The sequence below is a fragment of the Leucopleurus acutus genome, assembly GCF_964270905.1.
Source record: "Leucopleurus acutus genome assembly, chromosome: 20".
Classification (NCBI taxonomy): domain Eukaryota; kingdom Metazoa; phylum Chordata; class Mammalia; order Artiodactyla; family Delphinidae; genus Leucopleurus; species Leucopleurus acutus.
In genome coordinates, this window is record NC_139162.1 from 49380995 (window position 1) to 49396086 (window position 15092).

Consider the following 15092-nt stretch of genomic DNA (forward strand, 5'->3'; position numbering starts at 1 on the left):
AGGAAAATTAATAATATTCCATAATATCATCTAATATACAGTCCATACTTAAATTTCCCAATTGTCCCCCAAATGTGTGTTTTATAATTGTTCCCCCCCCAATCCAGGATCCAGCCAAGGATCCTATGTTGCATTTGGTTATCATGTCTCTGTAGCCTCTCTCCTCTTTTTTTTTTGAAATTGAGTTATATTTAATCAAATCTTAAGTGTATAGCTCTAGGAATTTTGACAAATATACATATATATATATATATATATATATATATATATATATATATATACACACACACACACACACACACTGTGTAACTACCAGCCAGGTCAAAATACATTTTTTGTTCTCTTTTAACCCAAAATATGACACCCGTATTTTTATTGTCTTTCATGTCTGACCAGATGACCACAGTTTGGGCTTTTCTGATGTTTCCTCCTGATTAGATTCCGGTGATGCACTTCTGAAGGGGCTGTCATAGAAGTGACGTGTTCTTCCCAGTCCATCCCATCAGGGGATGCCTGTGTTACTTTGGCCCCGTAGTGGCGACACTGACCTTGATCATATGGTTAAGGTGGTGTCTACCTGGTCTCTCCACAATTAGTATGTTATCTGTGGGCTGTGCTTGGAGACCTTGTGTGCATGCAATGTTTTTAAAGTCAAGTGGCGAAAGAAGGCACATCTGTGGGGCAGCTCTCATGTTATGAGGCCCCCAGGTTGGAAGCCTTCGGTTTAGGATCCTGGAGGGGTCTTCAGCAAACATTCCTCCATCGTTGGGGAGAGGGGAGGGGCGGGGAGCTACCAAAGGAGGCTTGGATGGGTGCAGGTGTTTGCAAAGGGACCCCAAGAGCACCTGTCTTCCTGCAGCTCCGGGATTGTGGAGGGCTGCGGGAGGTGGAGGTGACCGCATGCCTGGTGTGGAAGGACTGGCCTCACCGCGTTCACCCTCACAGCCTCGTGGGGAAAGACTGCACGGACGGTGTCTGCAGGGTGCGGCTCCGGCCTCATGTCAGCCCCCGGCACAGGTACCTGAGCCCTGACCCCTCACCCTTGGTCACGGAGATTTTGAGGGGCTGAGGATCACCCCGGAAAACCTTAGGAGCAGAGGCAGCTTAGCCAGACTCTCCCCACTGCATTTCCTAGATGGGGAAACTGAGGCCTGGGGGCCGTGGAGGGTCTTACCTAGGCCTGGAACCCTGCCGCACACGCATTCACACGCATTATATTTATCCCCATTTTGTAGAGGAGGAAACTGAGGCTCAGAGAGGCGAAGGAGCCCAGATAGCCAATGGCAGAGCTGGAATTTGACTGCAGACCTGACTTAGCTGCAAGTCCCATTCTTTCTTTCGCTTTATAATTTATATGCTTTTAATTTAAAAATTTAAAGGTTCAGAAAGGGTATGCAGTGAAAAATAAATTTCCTTCCATCTTTGGTCCTCTGGCCACCAGTGCCCCTCTCTGGAGGCAGCTAAAGATATGCTAAGCATTTATATTTTTTTCCTTCCCTTATGAATGGTAGCAGACATTTGCACCTTGTTTTTATGTTCCAGTACATCTTAGAGATAATTCCCGTCAGTACATTTAGAGCTGTCCTATCCTTTTTATTGACTGCATAGTATTCCAATGTATGGCTGCACACAATTAATTAAGTCCCTATGAATGGGCACCCACAATGGTTCCAATCTCTTGTTGCTCTATCACTAATTGTGCTTCAGTGAACAGCTTCACATATATACTCTTTCTTCTGCAGGATGAATTACTAAAAATGAAATTGCTGGCCCCAAGTCTGTGCATTTATACTTTTAGTGATTTATAAACTTAGTGAAAATGTCAGCTCCATGAAAGCAGGGATTTTATCTCTTTTGTTCCCTGCTGTATCCCCCAGTGCCTAGCACAGTCCCTGGCACACAGTAGGTGCTCAAGAAATATTGGTAGAATGAATGAATACTGCCATGTTGTCCTCCAATATGTGATTGCTGGGGCAATTTACAGTCCCGCCAGCAATGGATGAGAGTGCCTGATTCTCCACAATATCACTGGCAGAGGGTATTGTCAGATGTTTTGATCTCTGCTGTTTTGATGAGTTTTTTTTTAAATTGGCATCACATTGCTGTTTAATTTGCAGTTTTCTTATTATAAATGAGGTCAACAGGTGCTTTCCTGTGGTAAAGATAAGTTCTCTCAAGAATTCTCCACACCCCTGAAAGGTTTGAACCCCAGTCCCCTCCCAATGCTGGGACCCCTGGGCCTGGGGTCTCCAGCCTCTGAGACTGTGAGCCCTGAGACAGCATCTACCAGAGCCGTCCTGTGGGTTAGGGCTATACCTGCCTCCTCAGGATTACCCCCCTTCCCCCCTTCCCCCCGACTCAGCTTTAACAACCTGGGCATCCAGTGTGTGAGGAAGAAGGAGATCGAGGCGGCCATTGAGCGGAAGATTCAGCTGGGCATCGACCCCTACAATGGTGAGTCCCCACGCCTAGCCCCAGCATCCTGTCCTCTCAGACCCCTCGCCCCCTCTGCCACCCCTGTCCCCTCGCCTTCTCCAGTATCCGCCATCACCACAGCCCCATCCCTTCTCTGTCCCCCATCCCCCACCAGGGTCTCCACCCCCCACACTCAGCCTTCCCATATCTCTCCTGCAGCTGGGTCCCTGAAGAACCATCAGGAGGTGGACATGAATGTCGTGAGGATTTGCTTCCAGGCCTCATACAGGGACCAGCAAGGACAGATGCGCCGGATGGACCCTGTGCTCTCTGAGCCCGTCTACGACAAGAGTGAGTCGAGGGTGCTGTTCCATTAGGGTTGTCTTTGGCCGCAGGTACCAGAAAGCCCCACATACAATGGCATGAACAAACAGGGAGTTCTTCTTTTTTTCTCAGTTATTAAGGCTGTTCCTGTTGATTCAGCTGCTCAGCTATATCAGGGTGCTGGTTCAGCAGCTCTGTGATTCTCTTGGGCTTTCCCTCATGGTCAGGAACTGGCTGCCACAGCTCCAGACATCATGTCTGTGTTCAAGGCATGATGGGCAGTGACACCCTGTGTGGTGTGCAGGCTGTACACTGCCCAATTCTAAGGGTCAGCATTTACTAGGTAGCCTCTGGGAATGGGGCTTTCTGGTGTTGCAGAATGCACAACCAGGACAACTATACTAGGTAGCCCTTGAGAAGAGGCAGCATGAGTAATAATCTCTCTCTCTTTCATAGAGAAAATAATATATTCCTCAGAATCACCCTGGTAGACATCTCCTTATGTCTCATTGGCCAGAACGTGGTCCCACGGCCACCCTTAGTTGCAAGAGAATCTGAGAAAGCAAGTATCTAGGTTTTTCATCCTCTGTAGAGAGGTACAGGTATGGAAGAGGAGATTGGGAATGGCTGTTAGATTTTAGCCAGCCTGCAGTGACTGCCACAAGCATCAAAATGGGCAGGGATATTAACTCAATCAGGACTTTTATGGGTGCAGGGGATAGAATCCCAACTCAAATAAGGAAAAAAAGAAGAATTTGTTCCATTAACTAAAAATATCCAGAGGTAGCACAGTGCTTCAGGTCTGGCTGCATCCAGGTTCTCAGTGATGTCATTAGGGATCTCTTTCCACCTCTCAGCCATGCTTCCTTTATGTTAGAGTCACTCTTGGCAGGACCCTCCCATGCAGGGGCAAAATAACTGTACGCAGCTCTAGTCTTACATCCTACCAGCATGACACTTCTCCCCTGCTCCCAAAGAGAGATTCTCTTACTCAGCATTTTTGCTCAAAGTCCCAGGGCTGTCTCTCATTGGCCTAGTTTTAGTCATGTCCTCCTCTCTGACTAATCAGCTGTAGCCAGAAGGAGGCGATGCTGTGACTGGCCAGGTCTAGGGCAAATGATCACTGCTGAGCTGGGAGTGGGCTCTGCCCTACCCAATCCCCATGACTGAGGTGGGGGGTGGTTCCTTAAAGGAAAACTGGGGGGGGCTGTTAACAAAAGAAGGGCCAGGACTGCTAGACTGGCAAAACAACATGTGTCCACTACAAGTTTCAGGCCATTAGCCCTCATCTAAGACTCGTCCCTGACTCCTGACCCCACCAACCCCTCCCTGAGGTCTGAGGGTCTCCCATTTGGGCAGACACTCACCGGACCTGAGCACGGAGGACTCATGATCGTCCATTAACCCCTCCTGCCTGGGCATCTTCTTTTTCCACCTGGACCACAGGTTCCAGAAGGATCGGGCACCCTGGCTTCTCCATTTCCCACCTCTCCACACCCCAGGGTGGGCACCCATGGGGTACCTGGTAAGGGTTTGATGACTGAATTCTCGTTTTTTCTGTGTGCCCCTTCCTCTCCTCTTTCCCAGAGTCCACAAACACGTCAGAGCTGCGGATTTGCCGAATCAACAAGGAGAGCGGGCCGTGCACGGGCGGCGAGGAGCTCTACCTGCTGTGCGACAAGGTGCAGAAAGGTGAGGGGCCTGGGGCAGCAAGTGGGCGGAGTGGGGTCTGCCGGCTTGCAGGGGCAGCTGGGGAGCCCGGAGGATGAGAGGGTGAAGAAGAGCCAGTTAACCAGGGGAGCCGAGTGGAAGGGTCCAGAGCTTAGGTTTTGGAGGCAGACAGAAATAGCCCATTGATTCATTCACTCACTGAGTCACTCGCTCACCTGCTCACTCATTCATGAACAAAGAAGGAGGCACAAACAGTGCTGGCCTGCGCTGGGTACCTGGCAGGCCTTGCCATCATGAGTTCCGGGGGGACTCTGGTATTAAAATCGTGGAGGTGCATAAATAAGTGCTTTATGACAGTTGGATCAGGGCTACGAATGGAGAAAATGGACGATGTTTCCCCATCTGTTCAAATGTCAAAACCCTTTTTCAAATAGGGTTTTTGGGTTTTTTTGTTGGTTTAAAAAAATTTTTTTTGGCCCGCGGCCCCTGCATTGAAAGGGCGGAGTCTTAACCACTGAACCAATTAAAAACAGGATTTTTTTAAAAAGAAAAAACAACCCAGGATTGCCTGGGGGGGGAGCTTTCTCTTTTTTCTTTTTTTAATATTTATTTATTTATTTGTCTGCGCTGGATCTTAGTTGCAGCACGTGGGATCTTCGTTGCTGCATGCGGGATCTTTTTTTTTTTTTAATTCCACATTTATTTATTTAAATTTTTATGTATTTTTGGCTGCCTTGGGTCTTCGTTGCTGCGCGTGAGCTTTCTCTAGTTGTGGTGAGCGGGGGCTACTCTTCATTGCGGTGCCCACGGGCTTCTCATTGCGGTGACGTCCCTTGTTGTAGAGCACGGGCTCTAGGCACGCAGGCTTCCGTAGTTGCAGCACGTGGGCTCAGTAGTTGTGTCTCGCGGGATCTAGAGCGCAGGCTCAGTAGTTGTGGTGCACGGGCTTAGTTGTTCCGTGGCATGTGGGATCTTCCCAGACCAGGGATCGAACCCCAGGCCCCCTGCATTGGGAGCATGGAGTCTTAGCCACTAGACCACCAGGGAAGTCCCTCTCTTTCATTGTATATATCTTTTCTCTATCCTTTGTATCTTCTATCATGTGACTCTATTATAAATAACATCACCACCAACAGAAGAGCAAACATTTGCCCTGCTCTTTTTTTTTTTTTTTTTGCGGTACGCGGGCCTCTCACTGTCATGGCCTCTCCCGTTGCGGAGCACAGGCTCCGGACGCGCAGGCTCAGCGGCCATGGCTCACGGGCCCTGCCGCTCTGCGGCATGTGGGATCTTCCTGGACCGGGGCACGAACCCGTGTCCCCTGCATCGGCAGGCGGACTCTCAACCACTGCGCCACCAGGGAAGCCCTATCTTGCTCTTATTTTATTTTAATTTTTAAAAATAAATTTAGTTATTTTATTTATTTATTTTTGGCTGTGTTGGGTCTTCGTTGCTGCGCGCGGGCTTTCTCTAGTTGTGGCAGGTGGGGACTACTCTTCGTTGCAGTGCCCAGAGATGAGAAGATGGGCTTCTCATTGCGGTGGCTTCTCTCATTGTGGAGCACGGGCTCTAGGCGTGCGGGTTTCAGTAGTTGCAGCACGTGGGCTCAGTAGTTGTGTCTCGCGGGCTCTAGAGCGCAGACTCAGTAGTTACGGCACACGGGCTTAGTTGCTCCGCAGCATGCGGGATCTTCCTGGACCAGGGCTCGAACCCGTGTCCTCTGCGTTGGCAGGTAGATCCTCAACCGCGGTGCCACCAGGGAAGCCTATCTTGCTCTTATTAAGTGCCAAACTCTGTCCTAAGCACTTTGTATGCGTCATTTATTCAATCATCTAATTGCCTAACAGTTCTATGAGGTAGATTCTCTTATTCCCCGTTTACAGATGAGGAAACCGAGGCACAGAAAGATTAAGTAACTTGCTCAAGGTCACAGAGGTAGTCAGGTAGAGACAGGATTTGAATCCAGGTGGTCTGTGCTTCTGGGAGGAAAAATAAAGAAAGGGAGTTGAAAAAAAATCAGGAAGATGGTGAAAAAGTAGTATCTGGAGATAGATAATGCTGAGGAAGGGGATAGAGAGAGATGGCTGGAGGTGTTGTGGGGCACAGTTTGACTTAGTGGGGCCAGGGAGGACTGCTCTCAGGAGGTGACACTGGAGCCACGAAGAATCTGTGTGGCCATGAGAGGAAGAGTGTTCCAGCAGAGGGAACAGCAAGTGCAAAGGTCCTGTGGTAGGAGCAGGCCTAGTTGTTGGAGGAACAGTGAGGCCAATGGGGCAGGAGGGCAGTGAGAGGGGAGGAGGGGAGGAGAACATGCTACAGCCTCAGGAATCCCCCCACAATCCTTTCTCAGGTTGTATGGTTATATAGTTAACGTCTACTCCATCCCCACCCTCCCACCACTGGGTTGTCTGGGCAGGACCTGGGAGCATCGTGGTGAGCAGCTGTGTCCCCAGAACCACCCAGTCTAGGGCCAAGCACACATGAGGTTCTCAGGGGAAAAAAAACCAAAAACCTTTTTTTTTTTTCCTGATTCTCTCTCTCTCTCTCTCTCTCTTATTTTTCTTTTTTTCTGCAAGGTTTACTCTTAAAACAAAACATTTTAACCATTTTAAAGTGTATACTTCATTGACATTTAGTACATTCCCAAGGTTGTGCCACCACCACTCTCTAGTTCCAGAACATTTTCATCACCCCAGAAAGAAACCCAGTACTCTTTAGGCAGTGACTCCCTATTCCCCTCTCTTCCAGCCTCTGGCATCCACCAATCTATTTTCTGTCTCTATGGATTTACGTATTTTGGACATTTTATATAATAGAATCATACAATATGTGGCCTTTTATGTCTGGATTCTTTTACTTAGCGTAATGTTATGAAGGTTCATCCATGCTGTAGCAGGTATCAGTGCTTTGTTCCTTTTTATGGCTAATATTCCATATATGGATATATCCCATTTGGTTTATCCATTCATCAGTTAATGGGCATTTGGGTTATTTTCACCTCTTGGTTATTATGAATAGCGTTGTATTCGACATTTGTGTATAAGTTTTTGTTTGAACACCTGTCTTCAGTTCTTTTGGATATGTACCCAGGAGTTGAAGGTTCTTATGAGATTTTGAATGAACGAGCAAATGGTTATTGGGTGGCTCCTCTGTGCTGGGTTCTGTGCTAGGCAGTGCTGGGACACAGCAGTGACAGAGAAAGCCCCAGCCTCTGCCCTCACACGGCTCTCAGTTCAGAGGGAGGTAGGGAAAGAAAGACAAATTACAAATGTGAGTAATGCTGAGAGGGAAGAAGACAAAGTGCTGAGATTGAACAACAGGAAGTCCAGACATGGTCCGGGCATCTGGGAAGGCTTCCCAGAGGAGGTGATATTTGAGCTCAAATCTGAGGAATGACAAGGAGGCTGTTGGGAGTCTGGGAATTGGGGTCAGGGCAGGGAAACTGTTCCTGCCCTGGGTGAATGATTCGAGGTACATGTGAGTCCTGTTCCGTTACTCACTCACTGACTGATCTCGGGCAGGTGACTTCACCACCCTGAGCCTGTTTCCTCATCCCTAAAATGAGCTGGTGTTAGGATGAGATGGGATCCCACGTACCTAAAAACTACACTACAGAGAGTTAGCATTTACTGAGGATTTCCTGAGTGCCAGACCTGGAGTTAGTATTTTGCATAATACTAATAAAAACTATCATACTTAACATGGACTGAGCACCTATTATGTTAAGCCCTCTTCTAAGTCCTTTTCTTGGAGTGGCTCATTTAATCCTCCTAACAACTCTTGTGAGGTGAGTACTATGACTTTCCCTCTTGAAGGTGAAGAAACTAGGCCCAGAGATATCAGTAACTTCCTCAAGCTGTAGCAGCTGGTGGTGAAGAGCTCTAGCCTGCCTGGATCCCCATCTTGGCTCCACCACTTGCTGACTCTGTGACCTTGGACAAGTGACTTAACCTCCCTGTGCCTTTGCTTTCCCCTCAATATAATGGACTTCCTAAAGGTAGTTTTTTCATAGGATTTTTATGTGTCTTAGAGGCAAACCATGTCTGTCCAACACATATAAAGCCTCAGTATATGGAGTTAGTGTGATGAGAGGCAATGCAATAAGACAAGAAAAAGAAATAGTAGGCAGAGTAGCATACTGAATCCCGACTATTCTGCTACCAGCTGTATGACCTTGGGTTAGTCTCTTATACCCTCCAAGCCTCGGTTTCCCCATCTATGAAGTGGGTGTCTAGAAAAGAGTTAACATAGCAGGTCTGAGACTGTTAGTGTTTGGAAGCCCAGCTTACAAGGTTGACCCTTGGCTGGCTTTTGGGAACTTTGAGAGGGCTCCTACCATTCCCTGACTGTTAAGAGTGGCTCACTGTACCTAAACCGTACAAACAATATGGTTTGTGCAGATCATTTGCTTTCCTTCTGGGAGTCTGGAATTTTGATATGTGCCAGTTAGAGGGAGCCTACTTGACCAACTCCCAGTAAAAACCCTGGGCAGTAAGTCTCTAATGTGCTTCCCTGGTAGAAGCATTTCATGTGTGTTGCCACTGGGGGCAGCAGTGTGCGGTGTGCATGTTCTGCGTGAGTCCCCTGGGGAGAACTCTTGGAAGTTGGCACCTGGTTTCCTCTGGACTTCGCTCCAGGCACCTTTCCTCTTAACTGCGCGTGCATATGTCTTTTTCCTGTAATAAATCATAGGCATGAGTACAACTATATGCTGAGTCCTGTGAGTCCCGTTAGTGAATCACTGAATCTGATGGTGGTCTTGGGGGCCCCTGATAAGGTGGAAATATTAAGTCTACCTGCCTTTTGGATTGTTAAAGGATTAGATGAGTGTGTGTGTGTGTGTGTGTGTGTGTGTGTGTGTGTGCGCGTGTGTGTGTGTATGTCAGTGACTGGCACATGGTAGGTGCTCAACAGAAAGTTAGTTGCCACTATGATTAGTTTTATTATGACTAGTTTTATTCTTAGAAATATTGGTGTTGATTTTGGGGGAGGCTGAGTGAGTTGGGTCTCTGGTGGACCAGTGTCCTGGCTCAGCTGACACCCCCACTTTCCTGCCAGAGGATATATCGGTGGTTTTCAGCAGAGCCTCCTGGGAAGGCCGGGCTGACTTCTCCCAGGCCGACGTGCACCGCCAGATTGCCATTGTGTTCAAGACACCACCCTACGAGGACCTGGAGATTGTTGAACCTGTGACAGTGAATGTCTTCCTGCAGCGGCTTACTGATGGGGTCTGCAGTGAGCCTCTGCCCTTCACATACCTGCCTCGGGACCATGGTAACCAAGGCCACCCAGGGTGACCCACCGCCCCAGAGACTAGGTCTTTGGTCTTGCTTGTGGTGACCCAAAGGGGAAAGGGGAAGTGGCAGAAGTAGAATGCAGGCTCAGAGTTGCACAGACTGGGGTTCAAATCCTGGTCTGCTGCTTACTGGCTGTGAGATCTTGGCTTCTCCTAGCCTCAGACTCCTCCTGTGCAAAATGGAAATAATAATAGTACCCATTTTATGACATTTTGGGACTGTTTAATCATTCCTCCCCTCAGCACGCCTGCTCGTGCCTGACCCTCGCTGGGTAGTGCTGGGAACGTAGCGGTGACTGAGACAGCTCCAGCCCTACCCTATGAGGCTCATAGTCTTATGGGGAGAGGGGGCACAGATCCATTCCCATACAGTGACAACCAGAGTGGGCAGGGCTGGGATTGGAATTGCTTACAGAACTTGGATTGCCCAGAGTGGGGCACCTGACCCAGGCTTAGGGTTCAGGGAGAGCTTCCTAAAGGAGGGGATGGCTGACCTGAGAATGGGAGGATGACTAAGCAATTCTCCAGGGAAGTGGTAAGAGTTGAGGAAGAGTGTTTTAAGCAGTGGGAACAGCAAGTGCAAAGGCCCTGAGGCAGCATAGTGCCTGGGACGTTCCAGTGTAGCTAGAAGTGGATTTGGGTTTTATTCTGATTTAGATGTAGACATCTATATGCATTGTTTGGGCAAAAACCAGAACAGCATAACAACTTCCCAAATGGTCTCTATAATTAATTCTTAATTAATTCTTATTTTTAATGGATTATTTTGTATGCCTCTGGTATCTCCTAAACAGACAGCTACGGTGTGGACAAGAAGCGGAAACGGGGGCTGCCCGATGTCCTTGGGGAGCTGAATAGCTCTGGTGTGTTCACTCTGCCCCTTTTCACATCCCTCTCCAGGTTACTGGGAGGGGATGACTGACCCCACTGCCCTGGCCCACCCCAGGTTGGGGAGGAGGGGCTGTTGGGATCCAGGGGTCCTCATCTCTGTCTTCCCTCAGACCCCCATGGCATCGAAAGCAAACGGCGGAGGAAAAAGCCGGTCTTTCTGGATCACTTCCTGCCCGGCCACAGCTCAGGTGGGTCCTGGCTCAGTGCAAGCCCCTGCCCGCAAGGTGGGCTGAGGGTGAGCTGCATCCCTGCTTTTCTGGCCTTTTCAGGTCCCCCAGGAGCTCCTACTAGGGCAGTGCCTTACCACTTAGCCAGCAACATAAAGTGGAAAGAATAGTGGTTCTGGACACAGTCTGGAGGCTCTGATCTCCGCTGGGCCATTTACCTGCTGTGTGACCTTCCTCAAGTTGCTCTACCTCTCAGATCCTCAGGGCTCCTCTGAAAAGTCTCACCACATACCTACCTCATTGACCTTTTAAAATTTAATGTACTTATTTTTACAGACACTATATAATCACATAACTGCTTTGTGTGTGCTTACTCACTTAATCTGGGTAATCACCCTGGGGGGGGGTGCTGTCATCTCCCCCCACGCCCCACCACCATTTTACTGGTGAAGAACTTGAGGCCCAAAGAGGCGATGTCTCTTGCCCAAGGTCACACAGCCAGTCTGAGGTGGGGTGGGGAGCTGCACCTGGGTATAGGTTTAGATTAGTGATGACATGTGAAACCAGTAGTAGGGAGTAGACGGTGGATAAATGGGGGTGGTGTCAGAGCCAGCCAGCCTTGAATTCAGCCACCCTCTGGCCTCTTCTACCGCGGCCTTCGTCTCAACTCACATGCCAGCCTCCAGTTCCCATGAATTCTAACCCTGTCTGGCTGCCATCCAAAGCCCCCCCACTCGCTGACCACTAGCTCTAAGAATGCTGTCCCCAACACCCCAGCTACCCCACGGCGCCCAGCTCCCAGCCAGCTGCCAACCACTCAGAGTCTGCTGAGCCTGGACCACTCCAGCCAGTCCCACCCTGAAGGTTTCAGTTATCCCCTGTTGTCCCCGCAACCCACTGTAACCAATGCCCAACAGCTCTGCCCCTAGAAACCCCCAATCCTAGTCTATTTCATCAACCTTCGATTCCCAATCCCCAAAGCCTCTGCTTATCAGCCACCTGTCATTCATCCACTTGTTCTATCACCCCGATTTCCCAGTGTCTAAAGTTCCCCTCTCTCATCCTTGTGGCAAAGCTGCCCTGGCACTAGAGTGTGGTGGTTAGGAGCATGGCCTCCGGAATCAGACTGGGTTTGAATTTGAGGACACAGTTTAGCCACTGTATGACCTCTTTGGGCCTCAGTTTACTTAACTTGCAGATGGAGACCCTCCCTCTTAGGGTTCCTTCCAGAAGTTAGTGAGGTCACATCACACAGTTATTTAGCACAGTGGCTGACATAGAGTTGGTGCCCAGGAGATGTTAGGAACTTGCCAGAAAGCAGGAATGCCACCTGCATTTGTTTAACTGCATTTGATCATGTTTAACTGCATTCATATAACAGGATCCCAAATAACAGGCGCTTCAATAGGATAGAACATTATTTCCCCTCTCACATAAACACAGTCCAGAGGGAGGTGGTCCATGGATGGTTTGGTGGCTGCATGATCATCAGAGACCCAAGCTCCTGCCATGTTCAGCTCATAGTTTCCACCTCATGGTCCAAGGTGGGTGTTGCAGCTGCAGCCATCACGCCCAGATTTCAGCCAGCAGCACTTAGTCACATCAAGCTACAAGGGAGGCTGGGAAATAAGAGTTCCAGCAGCGCAGCGTCTCTTTCTGAGACAAGTGTAGTCAGCCTTTGCTGGTGAGGTTTGTCTTGTCTCAAAAAGAGAGACTCTCCCACAGTGACACTTACCATTTTACTATACAATTTTGGGGCTTGTGACTTCCCCCTTGGGTCTCCCACGGTGTGGATGTTTCACTTATCGGGTTGTCTTTATTTTGGGGGGGGGGGGCTTTGGAGCCTCCTCTTCTTCCTCATTCTTGGGGAAAACTCCCTAGCACTACAGGAGCATGGTTTCAACCCTGCTTCTGCAACTCACCTGTGGACTGCAAGTTATTTTGCCTGTTTGCTTATTAAATGAGAATGATCCTAGTTTTAGTTTTTTGAGGAACCTCCAAACTGCTTTCCACAGTGGCTGTACCAATTTACACTTCCACCAACAGTGTAGGAGGGTTCCCTTTTCTCTACATCCTTGCCAACATTTGTTATTCGTGTCTTTTTGATGATAGCCATCCTGACAGGTATGAGGTGCTATCTCATTGTGGTTTTAATTTGCATTTCTCTAATGATTAATGATGTTGAGCATCTTTTCATGTGCCTTTTGGCCAACTGTAATGTCTTCTTTGGAAAAATGTCTGTTCAGGTCTTCTGCCCATTGTTTAATTTTAATTTTTAATTTTTGATGTTGAGTTGTATGAACTGTTTATATTTTCGATATTAACCGCTTATCAGTCATATCATTTGCAAATACCATATGACCCAGTAATTCCACTCCAGGTATATATTTTTAAAAAAATGAAAACACTAATTTGAAAAGATACATGCACCCCAGTGTTCATAGAAGCATTATTTACATTAGCCAAGAAATGGAAACAACTTAAGTGTCCATCAATAAATAAATGGATAAAGAAGATGTGGTACATATACACAATGAAATACTACTCAGCCATAAAAAAAAAAAAAGAAAATTTGCCACTTGCAGCAACATGGATGGACTTGGAGGACATAAGCTTAGTGACAGAGAAAGACAAGTACTGTATGATACCACTTACATGTGGAATCTTAAAAAAGAAAAAAGCTAGTGAATATAACAAAAAAGAAACAGACTCACAGATACAGAGAACAAACTAGTTGGTTACCGTAGGGAGAGGAAAGGGAGGAGGGACAAGATAGGGGCAGGGGATTAAGAGGTACAAACTACTATGTATAAAATGAATAAGCTATAAGGACATATTGTACAGCACAGGGAATATAGCCAATATTTTATAATAACTATAAGTGGAGTATAACCTTAAAAAATCGTGAATTACTACGTTGTACACCTGGAACATATAATACTGTACATCAACAAAATTATTGTAACAAAAAATTACAAAAAAATTGTAATTATTTTGTAATTACAAATATTTTGTATTTTGTAACTTTGTAATTTAAAAAATTATTGTAACAACAACAAAAAAAGGGAGATAGAGAACGGTGATAGTCCCTACTCAAGAGTTTCTCGGCATTATAAGAGGCCACACCGATAAAGCATTTAGCAACAGAGGGGGCATTTGAGTTAGGGCCTGGCCAGAGGTCGACCCTAAAAGCCCACCATACTTTCTTCTTTCTTCTCATCCCTGCAGGCCTGTTCCTCCCGCCATCAGCGCTGTTGCCAGACACAGACTTCTTCCCGGGCACCGTAACCCTCCCAGGCCTGGAGCCCCCCTGCGAGCCGGACCTCCTGGACGACGGCTTTGCCTACGACCCCGCTGCCCCCACGCTTTTCACCATGCTGGACATGCTGCCCCCAGCGCCACCACTCACCAGCGCTGTCGCGGGCAATGGGGGTGCCGGGGCCGCGGTCGGGGAGCCCCCCGGCACCGAGCCGCTGACGCTGGACTCGTACCAGTCCCCGGGCGCCGGGGACGGAGGCACTGCCAGCCTCGTGGGCAGCAACATGTTCCCCAATCAGTACCGCGAGGCGGGCTTTGGGGGCAGCCTCCTGTCCCCGGGGCCTGAGGCCACGTAGCCCCCGCGGCGCTGGAGGAGAGGCGCTGGGTGGGAAGGGAGGTGGAAGGGGCCGTGCGAACCCAACCAGGATATCCAGCACCCCCCCATACCCTTGGGCGGCCCTTGGTCAGTCTTCCGACGTTCTCATCCTTCTGAATCGGACATCTTCAGCGCTGGCGAGAAACTCCGTAGCATCGGTTTCCCCTGAGCCCATTTTACAAGTGAGAAAACTGAGTCTGGAGAGGAAAAGGGGCTTGCTTGGCTCTCAAGCGCTCGCTTGTTAAAGCTGCTGCCTCAGCCCTCACAAGAGGGGCACCTTCTCCAGGCGGATTCTGTTGTGTACATATGGGAGGAGGGTGCAGATCCCCCGCCCTCCGTCCCCAGGCTTGAAGGTGGGGGATAGGTTGTTTGTTCTGAGTCTTCCCAATAAAGATGAGATTTTGAGCCTTGGGGGTCTCTTCTCTTCTCCGCTTGAGAAACACCCGCGGCCCTTACGTACAAAGTCTCCAGGATCTCCTGACACACCGCTTATCTCCTTCAAGCCCCGCCCCTCCCTCCTCGCCCGAATATAGGCCCCGCCCCTCGCGTGAGCGGAAGCACCGTCCGCGAGGCTCCGCCCCTCCCCCTTCACTCAGCCTCCCACTTCCGCTTCCGGTGCGGGCCGCGCGCGAGCGCAGCAGTGGGAGGCGGCGGCGAGCTGCCGAGTGCAGGCTGCTGGCCGTGACCTCCTGGC

General features: G+C 49.0%; 1 protein-coding gene across 1 annotated transcript in view; it reads left to right on the forward strand.

Moving 5' to 3' along the window:
- Positions 1-14803, forward strand: part of RELB (RELB proto-oncogene, NF-kB subunit) — a 29311-nt gene extending 14508 nt beyond the window's left edge. The window contains exons 4-11 of the mRNA XM_082862129.1: positions 860-1017; positions 2363-2454; positions 2635-2766; positions 4327-4431; positions 9469-9684; positions 10501-10569; positions 10708-10785; positions 13993-14803. Of these exons, the coding sequence (XP_082718255.1) occupies positions 860-1017; positions 2363-2454; positions 2635-2766; positions 4327-4431; positions 9469-9684; positions 10501-10569; positions 10708-10785; positions 13993-14378 (1236 nt within the window). The 3' untranslated portion in view covers positions 14379-14803. The remainder of the gene's footprint in view (positions 1-859; positions 1018-2362; positions 2455-2634; positions 2767-4326; positions 4432-9468; positions 9685-10500; positions 10570-10707; positions 10786-13992) is intronic.
- Positions 14804-15092: the final 289 nt, after the last annotated feature.